This window comes from Candoia aspera, chromosome 12 (genome assembly GCF_035149785.1).
Source record: "Candoia aspera isolate rCanAsp1 chromosome 12, rCanAsp1.hap2, whole genome shotgun sequence".
Classification (NCBI taxonomy): Eukaryota; Metazoa; Chordata; class Lepidosauria; order Squamata; family Boidae; genus Candoia; species Candoia aspera.
In genome coordinates this window covers 14,693,233-14,706,839 of record NC_086164.1, presented here as the reverse complement: position 1 = coordinate 14,706,839, position 13,607 = coordinate 14,693,233, and the positions used below count along the sequence as shown (strand labels likewise).

Here is a 13,607-nt window from a genome sequence, read left to right as displayed (position 1 = left end):
AGAGCCACAGCCAGGGGAACAGTCAGATAAGAGGCACTCTAGCCCATAGCAGGAATGGGGGTGTGGCAAACATCTCAGAAGGGACCCTCCCTAGTTTCTTGGTCCATGAAGGCGACAGGGGAGAATTGGACTTTCAGACTTGCAAGATTCTGCTAAGGTAGCCTTACAATAAAGTAGAATTAGCTCATCTCATTGTGTTTCCTGTCTGGTTTATCTGGGAGTGCTGACATCAAGGGCAAGAAGCTTGTCTGCCTGTCAGTTGAAGCTCTCAGGTTGAATGTCCTTCAGATTAGTTCTCTACCCAGGTTGGCACTGCAAAGATGCAGAAAGTCACGAGATGCAAAGACTTTTTGCATTTGTCCTCAGATTTGCACAAGGAAAAATCTCTGCTCTGTTTTTTGATGTATGATTGATATGCTATCATTATGAATCTCTGGGGTTTTTGGGGTCATATTCTTACGTTTCAGTTGTAGCTTAATTGATGTTTGGCAATTCATCTATTGTTCTGATGCTAGGCTCCTGCTTTTAGAATAGGAAGCACTTTTAGAATTCTGAGAGAATGAACCTAGCACACCCACAAAATGGCTGTCCTTGAGGTTTTGTTGATTGACAAAATGGCTGCTACACTGGGCATGAACAGTCACAAAACCTCCATTTTCCAGAAGGTAAACTAACCTTGAAAATTATCTCTACCATCCCAATGGCATTTTTGTGGGGCCCAAAGGCACTCTGCAATAAGTATAATAGTAGAGGATGAAGCATTGCTTTGCAGCATACCATTTTCCATATATACCTGTGTTTGTCTGTCTGTCTGTCATTGCCCAGGACTCTGACTCTGAAGAAGTCGCTCTAGCTGAACCAGTGGAATGATCACCCTCAGTTGATTCCTGGCTTGGTGTCTCTTGAGGCTGATATTCCATTGGTTCAGCTGGAGCAGCTTCTTCAGAGTCAGTGTCTGCATCCTGGACCATGCACTGTTAAGTTGTTCTGTCTGTCTGTCTGTCTAAGTGGGAAGCTTGGTGAGCCCCAAGACAGACATCAGTAGACACAAATACCATATTGCTTACCCCTGCCCTAGTAGCATCTACTTCTGGAGGGATTTGCTTGAAAAGCAGCCATTAATTGAACAGATACCATGATGAAAGCATAATTGAAAGTTAGCTCAAATTCAGATTTATTTAAAGTCCTTATTCCTAGCAATAGAGACACGGGCCCTGCCTGTAACCTTGAAACACTGAAATTCTGTTTTATTTTTAAATACTGGTACCTGTGAATTCTCAGAAGCTGCTAAAAATATTTATACGGATTCACTCTAGGAGGCCACGTTATCATCTGGTGTATGGTATGAGTCATGGCAGGTGTCTGGAAGATGCAGATGTTTCCCATGCTGTTGACATCTCAACACTAACATTTCCCAACAGTGAAAGATTAACTATAATGGATTGGGTCAGGATCTTAGGCATATGCTTGAAATTAAAAGTAATTCCTTTTCTGACCAATTTTCACAGAGACTCTTTAGCAAGATTTATTAAGAAGAAAGGGATGGAGTTGCAACTGAATTTGTTCCCATCTAAAATGCAGTATTTCCCCAAGAACATTGGAGTGGAACCTTTTTGATCTTGCCCACTTTCTGTGAACCCCTAAAGTGGCAAAGATAACATTGGAATTCGTATCTGGTGGCTTACTAAACCATGGCCTAAATCTTTATCAAACTAAGAACCGTCAGGTCCTGTACACCAGAGCAGGCTCAAGGAAGCAAGAATTGCACAGATCTCAATCAGCAGTTTTAATGCAAGAATTAAGGGAATGGTACAAAATCTTGGAATCTAAGATAGGAACTTCTGTGGAGTCCTTGGTGCTCTCTGAGTTTGGCTGTTGGATGTTGCCTGGTCAGGCAATGAAACATCTGCAAGCCAACCACCAAGCTCAGAGAGCACCAAGAACTCCACAGTTCCACCCTGAGCTACAGAGATTCTCTTCTACTGATAGGAACTTCTAACTCTCTTTTATTAGTGGAGGTAGAATCTCTTTGAAAATGTTCTCACTGGAGAAGAAGTCCTACCAGGGAGTTCCAATCCTGCCTTGCCTTGGTTTGTAAGTGTTTGTCCAAATAATGTTGGCCACCTTCCCTCTTGTGGCCACCCATTTGAGAATTGCAAGAATTGCCATTTTCTACTTTAACAAAGTATAAAGCCAGAAGATGCCTTTTCACAGATCAGGCAAGTGAAGACTCTGCAGCTTGTTGCTATGAGAGCTGAGGTTGGCAAGGTGGGAAGCAAGGAGCTTTCAATCAGATAAGACTGCTATGTAAACACAGTGCCTGGACCCTGCATGGTCCTGCCTGGGAGAAAAACAGCAAAAAGTCTGATATCCTGAAAGGCCAGGAGACCAAGACCTAGGATTTAAATCCTGGGGTTCCATCACACATACACAAATGTGTATGATTGGGTTCCTGAATCACTCAGTGGACCTTCTGCACTGACCTGACTTTTTCTAGTTTGCAATAACATTGTTTTTTTTCTCTCTCTCTCTTAATGGTCGAGCCCTTGCAGCTTTTGGTGGTAGCTAGTTATGACATCTTCTAATTCTCTTCATCTCCTTCCATGACCCACATTGCTGAGGTAGGTTATGTCTTTCAGCTCACCAGCTCAAAAAGAAAAATGTGGAAAACTTCACCCTTTGCAATAGTCCTACACTGCAGTCAGGAATTATTTCTTGAATGGAAACAGCAAAGGGAGACAAAAAAGCAAACCAACAAACTACCTACATATAAAGGATAAAAAAGAAGGCACTCCAGAAAAAATTTGCAACAAAGGGAACAGGCCACATTCAAGCAGATTTTCTCCCTTTTGTTCCGAGATGGAAGTTCCATGAGCTAGCCTTAACTTCAAGTGACTCAGTTTAATGCCAGAAGCTCTTACTATTCAACTCCACAGAGAGGAGGCCCCAAGCATCAAGGACTATGGTTCTTTCCCATGAGGGAGGGGTATAGATTGGATTCCTTTGCTCTTTTTTGGCTCCAGGGGCATTAGATGCCTGGACTTCTACTGATTCCATCGATTTGCTGAGTGTTAACCATTAGGATGTCGGCAGACAGCAGAAGTAATATTGATTACTCCTTGTTGGCCAAGGAGACCTTGGTTCACAGATCTGATTAACCAATCATGTCATACAGAAGGTCTCGTCCCACAGCTACTGGGTCTTCTGTCCCAGGAAGAGTTTGCTTGCCAATTTTGCAGAACTTGTGTGGATGGTAAGAGGAGTTGTCTGGTTTGATGGGAATGTACTCTTAAGAGAAGGTTTTTGCTCTTTCCAGTGTTTTTGATAGCATTTTGGAGCTCTCTATAGCTTCCTATCCATATACTGCATTAAAAGGTGCTTTAAACTGTGGCTGTGCATAGGTTTGCATCATGGGATCTGTGCTTGATTATTGGATCCACTGTTTGAACCATTGCAGTACTTCTGGCTGCTCTCAAGCACTTAACTTGGAAGATAGCTGAAGAGTGACAGGTGGAGGGTTTCTGTTCCAGAAAAAAAAAAACTGAATGTCATAACGAAAGACTCTTCAGATGCTCTACCTTTATGCCAAAGGTAAATTCTTCATTCCACAGGAATCAGGAGCTGCACCTGCTTTCTTTTGTCCAAAACACAAGATACTGTTAAAGAAAGAATAGGAAAGAGTAGTTATCTAGAACTCAGGAACAACTATGAATGGTCTTATTTGAATCTTTTCAGTTAACTCTGGCTATAAAGCTTTGTTGGTTAGCCTTTCCAGATGGATCAGTGGATGCATCTCTCTGGTTTATGAGCCTCAGTCCACTGTGGTTCAGGCTGGTCATCACAATCTACTCCATGGGAAGTGCCTCTACTTCTTTGATGGTCTCCACTAAAGCTCCCCTGTAGGACCTCTGTAGGGTGGTTACCTAGAAACCAGGAGTCTGTGAGGTCTAGTCCTGCCTTAGGCATGAAAGCTGGCTGGGTCACCTTGGGCCAGTCCCTCCCTTTCAGTCCAACTCACCTCACAGGGTTGCTGTTGTGGGGAAAATAGGAGGAGGAAGGAGTATTAGGTATGTTCACCACCTTGAGTTATTTTTAAAAATAATAAAGGCTGGACAGAAAAGGGAGGGAGGGAGGGAGGAAGGAAGGAAGGATAAACCCAGTGCTCCATTTTCACACATTGGCTAAATGCTGAGGATGAAAATAACATAAGTTTAGAGATCACCACCATCACCCCTACCATTTGAATCATATTATTCCTATGTGTAGCTTGTCATCAGTCCGGAAACTCTTCCTAACCTGTGAGTTTTGTGTATGTACAAAATGAGAGCCTAAAATAGCCCCCCCCCCAAAAAAAATCTGCTCTGAGATGTCTCTCCTCTAGGGCATATTCAACGCTGGAGATAACAAGATTAAATGTGCATAGCTAAACCCCACCATCTATGCCACAAAATGCATCCAGGTGGGAGTTGGGAGTTGGAACACCATATTTAAGCAGTGTTCTACAAAGGGAACACACCATGTTTGGAAGGCATGGCACATGTTTGATTCACCCACACAAGTTTTTCTATAAACTCTGCAGTTTGCAAAAGGCTTGTCCACAAATATATCTGGAAGTAGCAAGTTGCCTGTAAAGTAAAGGCACAAATGGGCCACTACATTCTGTCTGTCTTGCAATGTGACATCAGGTGCCTGGGAGAAGGTGAGGCAAAGATGCCACCAACCTTTGTGCCTTGGCATCACGTATATTTTTAGCTCCAGAGGTAGTTTCAAAGTTAGAGCATGTGAAGAAAAAGAGAAACTGTTTAAATAATCATAATAATCAAAATGATTCAAATAGAAAGGAGTAATAATGTGCAGGTAAAAGGTAAAGGTTTCCCTTGACATTAAGTCCAGTCGTGTCCGACTCTAGGGGGCGGTGCTCATCTCCGTTTCAAAGCCGAAGAGCCGGCATTTGTCCGTAGACACTTCCGTGGTCATGTGGCCAGCATGACTACACGGAACGCCGTTACCTGCCCGCCGAAGCGGTACCTATTAATCTACTCACATTTGCATGTTTTCGAACTGCTAGGTTGGCAGGAACTGGGACTAGCCATGGGAGCTCACCCCGTCACACGGATTCGAACTGCCGACCTGCCGATCGGCAAGCTCAGCAGCTCAGCGGTTTAACCCGCAGCGCCACTGCGTCCCTAATAATGTGCAGAGTAAAGCTTAAAAATATTCAACTAGCGATGAGTGGCTGGAGAAAAAAAGATGGGGGAGCTGGGAAAGAAAGAAGTGGCTGGAGAAAAAAAGATGGGGGAGCTGGGAAAGAAAGAAGGGTGGGGTGGCTACCAGAATCCCTTTCATAATGTTTTTAAAAAAACATTTTTGTTTCTTTTGCTTATTTTACTTTTCCCCCCAAAATCTTTTAAATATGCATATGCATATGCATATGTATTTTTATTTTTGTTTTTCATTTTGCTGTTCCTTTTTGCATGTTTTACTGAACCAATAAAACAAGAATTTTAAAAAAATCCAATAGATTTTTAGATTACGTCCTTTTCAGCAAGAAATAATATTTCAGAAATGACCTTGTTGCATTTATGTCATGGGAGATGCAGTGAAATTAATGCTTTATTTAAATATATTGTTCCATTTGGGTAAGAAGCAATTACATGGATTAACTCAACTTTGAGATTTAATATTTTCAGAGATTTATATTCTTTTGAAGTTTATCTCCATTACATGGGAGTTGACATCAGGATAAAAAAAATGACTTACAGCAAAAAAAAAAAACCTTACTGTTCAGCATAAGAAAGACAAACGTATGGCTCTAACCATTCAGTGGTTTGCAGAACTGATTAATATAGATAAGCTATGGATCACTGTAATGAATCATGACTTCAATTTATTGATATATGTACTGTATGTCTGTAAATTTATATCAGAGCCAGTTTGTTCTAGTGGTTAAGGCACCAGGCTAGAAACCGGGAGACCGGGAGTTCTAGTCCTGTCTTAGGCACGAAGCCAGCTGGGTGACCCTGGGCCAGTCACTCTCTCTCAGCCCTAGGAAGCAGGCAATGGCCAACCACTTGCGAAAAACCTTGCCAAGAAAACTTCAGGGACAGGTCCAGGCAGTCTCTGAGAATCAAACATGAGTGAACAGATTAAAATATATGTATGTATGTATGTATGTATGTATGTATGTATGTATACTATATGTTTTTATTTCCTATTTTAGCTTTTTCTTTCCTCCTCCCCCTCCTACAATTGTGTGTATTCTTTTTCTCTGTGTTTTGTATTGAGTTAATGGGTATGGGAAGGGTATGGGATCCATACTTATAAATATGATTGCCTAAGTAAATAAATAAATAAATAAATAAGGACAAGGCATGATGCGTGCTATGGACAAAAAACCCGAACAGTCTAGTGAAGCCCAATTTGCACTATCCTTTTTGCATCAAAACAATGTTCTGGTTTTCAATTTGTTGCAGAGCTGGAATTCTGCGACTCCCCCCATATGTTGTGTGCTGGCTACCAGGGGGACCTGCACGCCGTTTCTCAGCATGGCTATCCAATCGAGATGGGCTCCGATATGGATACCGAGACGGAAGGAGGCGCCTCGCCAGATCAGGCTTTGAGGATGTGGATGTCGGGCATGAAATCCGAACACAGCTCCTGCTTATCCAGCCGGGCCAACTCAGCCTTGTCCCTCACTGATACCGACCATGAAAGGAAGTCCGATGGAGAGAATGGTAATAAAATAACCTTGGTAGCCAATTTTAAAAGATTCAGATTTACTTAACCTTCCTTGCTTTCCCTTTCAGTATCTGAGTACACACATTCCTTTTAACCATGGTTTCTTTTAATCTCAGTTTGTTGAATAAACCACAGTTGCCTGGGTTCAGACATTGCACTAACTTACAAACCATGCTTTATAAACCACAGTGGCTGGATCTGTATATTGCATTAATCACAAACAAACTATGTTATAGCTAAGAGCAGTGTTCTCCAAAGTGGTCAGTACTGACCCCCAAGGGTCCATGGGACTATCCAAGGCATCAGTGTATTATTATTATTATTATTATTATTATTATTATTATTATTATTATTATTATCTCTATTAAAGTAGCATTTATTAAATTATTTTCATATAATAAATGTCTGGAGGTTGATGAACAATTTGAAACTTCAGGAAGGGGTTGATGAGCTGATGAGTTTGGGGACCCCTGGCTTAGAGTGATGCATAAATCCAACTTCTAAATACTTAAAGCATCCCACTGTTGGAAATGAAACTAAATTGCAACTTCAACTGTAAATATTGTATGTTTGAATTACCAGTTACCACTCTGTCCAGACTTTTTTTTCCAGTGCCATCTATAGAAAGCCAGTTCAACAAAGATGTTTTATCTGCCCAGTTTGCATGTGCATGCCAAAGTTTAGATACCCTTGGCTCTGTATGGTTTGGTGAATCCCTAAGCAAGCAAAAAACTGATACAGCCTTTACACGGTATAAATTTATACACAACTTTGTGCAAATTTGAATGCAAATTTACAATTAAGGTGCAATTGTTTACAGATTCAAAGTAATGAAACAGTCAATATGATAGGTGCAGAAGTTTGGGCACACCTTCAATCAAGACTTTGTAATACCATCTTTGGTTGAAATAACACTTTCCAAATATCTCCTGTAGACAGCTAAGAGTGTTCCTGTTTGGAATTTTTTCCCACTGTTCCTTGTAGAATTCTTCTAGCTCAGAAATATTCTTAAGTTTCCTTCCATGTGCTGCATTTTGGAGATCTCACCACAGATATTCAATAATATTCAAGCCTGGAGACTATGAAAGCTGTTTCAAAACCTTTATCTTTCTTTCCTGTAGAAACTTCATAGTTGACTTGGAGATACATTTTTGAATCCTTGTCTTGCTGAAATATCCCATCTCTTTTCACCTTCAGTTTTTTCACAGAGCATAGGACTGTCTTGCTAAATTATATCATGAAAAGTAGACATGGCGGTTCCCCATGTAGTCACAGAGCACTAAGAAATAACATTGAAACAGAGGTGGTCAACTTCAGTGGTGGTTCCTGCTGGGCCCCTGGCAGCTGCTTGGGGTTACAGCATGATAGACAAACGGATAAAGTCATTGAGCTGATTCCTTCTGGATGTAACTGGGCAATATTAACCCTCGGTGTTAAATGGCTTGAAGTGGAAGATATGTCAGTTGTTATCCTGATGCGTGTGAAAATCTTCTCTCTTATTCTCCCATTTCCTCTTCCCCTTTTGCCCCTCCCTTTTTTGTGGTGTTGCATATTATTCACTATCCCCAGAGAAAGAACTAACTCATTTTAGACATATTTATATGCTGCCCATATTTTCCTGAAACCTTTGTTAGCTAATTGTTGGACCAGCTCTTCCTATCAGGAACAGGGTGATTCCAATCGCTTCTCGCCCTTTGGTTAAGATCAAGTGTAGGAACAGGGTGATCCTGTTCAACCTACCACATAGAGCAATCTATTTCCCACCTTTCTGGCAGCAATTTCCTTGACCAGAGTCAAGGAGATATATGTTAATATATTATTTTCTACTACGGATTAAGGTTACTATGGTAACTAATCATTTTGGCCGGGTGAAGAGGTTGAATTTAATTGTCCCCTTTTCACGTGTCAATGGTTGCATTGCCTAAGGGAGGAACTTGCCTGGACTTGTTTTAGTGTCAGTTTCCTTTCTGTGTAGGCTTGCAGAGAGTATGCAGCTGAGAGAAATCTCTCCTCTCAGCAAACAGCCTTTAAATATGTTTGTATTCTGTAAATAAAATTATTTTTATAGAAATGCCTGGTGTGTGACTTTTCTGATCTCTCCTGGGCCAAATGCTTTCTAGCACTCTGCCAACAATATATACCTACTTCTTTATAGCTTGTATTCATAGAAGTGACCTCCTGGTTGAGGTACTATTGACTCATGAATCACTTCTCCACATAATGGAGCCACTTTAAGAGGAGGGGGAAGATTCAGTTATTATGGGTTGCAGCTTATTGGGGTATGGCTGCCTTCAGGCTAGGAAAGAAAGAACGAAAAATATAATTAATTGCAGTTACAATGACTTGGGAAATTGCCTGGTCCAGTTTGTCCATAAATATTTCTGTTCTAACACGTGAGCTGTTATCATGCAAAGCATGATTTAAAAATGACTACAACAGACCTATCCAGAGTATTCCTTCAGGAATGTTAGTTCTAGCTGATTTAGAGAAATGAGGGGGAAGGGAATCCTGTATCGTGAGGAAAAATTGATGGTATGTCAACCTTTAACAATCAGTGGGAAAGTACATCTGTTTTTTCAAGACATGTTAACACAGTTGAATACATTGTTATACCATTTTCTCCCAGCTTCACATGCTTACTAAGAAGACTGAGCAAATATTCAAAGTAAGATATTTGAATATATGCACATTTAATATGGCTGTGTACTATAACATGCATGACCTAGTCAGCTATTAACCCAGTCTGACTGATCTCTTTCCTTTTTTTTTAGTAATGTTATTAAATATTACAATTACAACAATAAAAACTTATACCATACAACTAAAAGAAGAAGAAAAAAATAGAAGGTGCAGAAAAGAAAAAAATAGAAAAATAGAAAAGGAATCCGCTTTCAAATCATTCTCAGTCTTGTCAGGTAAAATTTGTTCCTCTTCCATAACACAGACAGACACTTTTAAAGTTAACTTCTGGGTCCATTGTTCAAAGATATCCTTCAGTATGCCCAACGTTAAAATATTTTGCCTCATTCTGTATTTGCAAGTGAAATACAGTATTTGAGTATTCTTCTCCTTGAATTGTAATCTTCAGTTCCTTCTAGTTCCCTCTAGTGTCCAAATTTTAAAGTCTTCTCTTATTACGTTTTTTTTTAAAGAATTCAAAACAAAAACATTTTCCCACCAGAAAGGTTCTTTATAATTAATTCCAAAATCTTATTTCAAATACATCTGGACCCTTTGTCTGTAACTTTCTAAAATCAATGTTTTAATCACCCTTTTGCTGTTTATCATTTTAAGCCCTTAAACTTGTATTCAAAACTACTCTTGCTAAGGATTGAAGGAAACTCACCCAGTGTTTTCAGACTTGGTGAAAAGCTGTTAACAAGCAATTCCTGAAAGTGATTAGAAAAGGAAGTATGCAAACCCAGTGTCCTTAAAGGCACCAACTGTGGTTTGAGCAAGATGGCTATTTCCTCATCTCCCAGAGCTCTAAACCCACCAGAGACCTCTGTCTTGCAGTCTCCTCATGAAGAGAAGCTGTCTGGAGCACTTGTAGCTGATCTGAAGCCCTCTCCTTGTGTGGAGAGGAATTATCAAAGAGCTGGTCTACTTGCTGGCTCTTCATTCCACCACAGTCATCAGCTCCACTTTTCCTAGTCTGACCCGTTTCTCAGTGGGTTTGAGAGGACAAAATCACACTGGTTTGGACTTCAAGCAACCCTGCACACTTTCTTTCAAAGTCATCACTGCTATCCCATAGTCTTTCTTCAAAGCTCTGGAAGGCCTTTATGGCATCCCTTGGTCCTGTCCTCTTGGTCAGGCAGGCAGAAGTGGGTGCAGTTTAGACACCGCAGTCTTATCAGCATTTGTGATGTGTGTTTGTGCTGCTGAGCCTTTACAGTAAGATCTATAATGAAAGGGTTTGCCTTTTCAATCTCTTTTCCTTTCCAGTTCTTTTTTTGAAAACGAAGTAGGCAAAATGGGTCAATTAACTTGGTTTTCCCTATAGCATTACTAGCTTGGTAGAGTTAGGTTAAACATGTGCATAACTGAACCGGATTTGGCTGTTAAATTATCTGGTGGTTAGCTGACTGGATTAATTCTTGTTATTCTCACAACACATTAATATACACACTTCATTAACCCAGTTAAGTGTGCTGTGGGAACTAGGCCTATGCCACTCTCACTTTTCCTCATGCTTGCACATAATCAGGATTAGAGGAAGAAGGGATGCTATAAACTTGAAATCAACATGCATGTCAAAGAGATGATCTGGGATTGCTTGAGGGAATAAAGTCTTCAAATATTGTGCAAAATGATATTAATCTATAAGGCAGTAGAACATTCCAAATTCAGTGGTAGAAATAGGAGTTACTGTCATGGGATAGGATGGTATAACACATTCTACAGGCAGGTGTTTCTTTCCAAAGCACAAGGTGTCAGCCCCACTAGGTAGGCCAGACCATGAGATCAACTCCACAGGAAGGCTAAAACTACTTGTATTGAGATTGGCTATAATAACCGAATCTTGCAAGTCTCATTGTGCTGTCCCTCCTCCTTCTTATGCTCCAGTGAATTAGGGAGGTGTCTGCCTGAGCCACTCCTGAATATTATTTCATTGTTCTGGACTGAAATGTATGTATGTATGTATGTATGTATGTATGTATATATATTTCAGGCCCTTTTACCTATGTAACTGTTCCTGCCTATTTACATCAAGGTCATCTTCCTTAATCTCTGCAGCAGGTGACTGGTTGGAGATGGATGAGAATGGATCAGATCATTTGGGGTTAAGAAGGGTGAAAGAGGGAGCAGAAAGAGTAAGATGACAATTACTCAATAGAGAGAAGGGTGGAAGTCAAAATTCTGTGTTTTCTTTCTTTTTTCCACTTCTTGTCTTTTTTCTTCTTTTCTATCTTTTTTTCTCTTTCTTATATTTCTTTTAATTTTTTATACATTTATTGTATTGTAAAATTCTAATAAAAATATTAAAAAGAGAGAGAATCATTCCAATGAATTGGGGGGAATAGAAGGCATATGGCCTTTCCCCAGCTACTGGTTTCACCTTGTAAATGCCCACAGTGATAACTTTTTTTATATTTGTGAAGCAATATCCAACCATTACTAGGATAGCTAAACCAACCTCTGCTTTCCTATTGAAACTCCCTGGAAATTCTCCTCCTCCTGTCCCATGTCAGTGTCGCCAATCAAATGCTGGCAGAAATTACATAGTACCTTTGGAAATTACTGTTCCATTCTTAGAGAGAAGACAACACCTGACTGGGAAAACAGAAAATAAATAAGGATATAAAGAAAGGGCCTGGGGATGAATTGAAAACTTTTCAAAGAAAAATAATACCGGGCTTTAATAGCTTCCCCCATCCCCTAACTTTATTATTGTCCTAGGAGAGGTTTTGAAATTTAGCTATTCTATAGTCAAATGCTTTGAAACTCTATATTTTGATGGCTAGTTGAATCATATTGGGATAGTTTTAATACGTAAGTGTGGGCTTTTCAGATAGAATTTGTTTTCCTATTTCTTCCCCCTGATTGTTTATTATTACTACTGTGAGATGGGAATCCATATAAATTGTTTTAAAAAATGAAAGAATAATTTGTTTTCGTTACATGTGTTAAACATCACAAATGGTGGGTTGGGAAAAAAAAGGAGGAAGCTCATTGAATGAAAAACAATAGAAGAGAAGATTTGGTTGAATCGCTAACTGTTTACAGGAAGTAATGGAGAAACTGGACCATCTTTGTCCTTGTCAATTTCATAGTTTTACCCATTCTTGAGTGCTCCATCCTGTTCTGCAGTTTGTCTGTGATTTATGCAAGGAAGCATGCATTATTTTAATCCTTTGCCCATAAAATACTCCTTTTTTCCAGTCTTTTATGCTTAAAAGATTCTTTTTGGCACCTTTCCTCCTAAAATATGCATATCTGCTTATTTGAACCTAAAATACAGTCTCATACAGATCCCGGTAGCTTTTTTTAATTAGCCAAAAGCAGTTTTGCGAAATTCTCAGAAGGACATCTGAATTCTCAGAAGGACACCTGAAATCTCATCAGTCTATTTCTGATGAGAAGAAAGCAATAAAGTAAGAAGCAATAAACAAGCCAGTTTGCTCTGAAAAGTCCACTTAAAAAAAAAAAAAAGCTCTGTTTTCAGTTGTTTTTCCCCAGTCTGTGGCAGAGGCACCATTTTGGTTTGGTTGAAATAGGTGGACAGAAAGAGAGGAGGGTGGCCGGGTGACTCAAGGAGTGAGTAGAGCCATTGGAACAAGTGGCTGATGTAGCAGAAAACTAGGGTTGGAAACAAAGAAGCACAGCAAGGAGGAGGTTGATGCTCAGTGAGGGAAGCAATGAGGCCAAGTAGGAACACGGGTACAAACATGTTTCCTTCTCTGGATACCCTTTCCTGCAGCATTACATTGGGCAGAGGGCAGATCAAGCCCGGAGTTTTCGTGATAGCAAGGCAGCTGCTTAAGAAATTGGCAATGAATCCACATTCAGTATCCAGTGCTTTCAAGTTGCATTTATTTCAGCAGGAGTAAGGGTTGTGCGGTGGCGCTGCGGGTTAAACCGCTGAGCTGTCGATTGGAAGGTCGGCGGTTCGAAACCGCGCGGCGGGGTGAGCTCCCGTTGCTAGTCCCAGCTCCTGCTCACCTAGCAGTTCGAAAACATGCCAATGTGAGTAGATCAATAGGTACCGCTTCGGCGGGAAGGTAACGGCGTTCCGAGTCGTCATGCCGGCCACATGACCCGGAAGTGTCTATGACAACGCCGGCTCCAAGGCTTAGAAACGGAGATGAGCACCGCCCCCTAGAGTCGGATTCGACTGGACTTTACGTCAAGGGAAACCTTTACCT

At 40.5% G+C, this 13,607-nt stretch overlaps 1 protein-coding gene across 1 annotated transcript in view; it reads left to right on the top strand.

Moving 5' to 3' along the window:
• Positions 1-13,607, top strand: part of TENM1 (teneurin transmembrane protein 1) — a 273,477-nt gene that overhangs the window by 45,946 nt on the left and 213,924 nt on the right. The window contains exon 2 of the mRNA XM_063313466.1: positions 6,474-6,734. Coding sequence (XP_063169536.1) covers positions 6,474-6,734 — 261 coding nt within the window. The remainder of the gene's footprint in view (positions 1-6,473; positions 6,735-13,607) is intronic.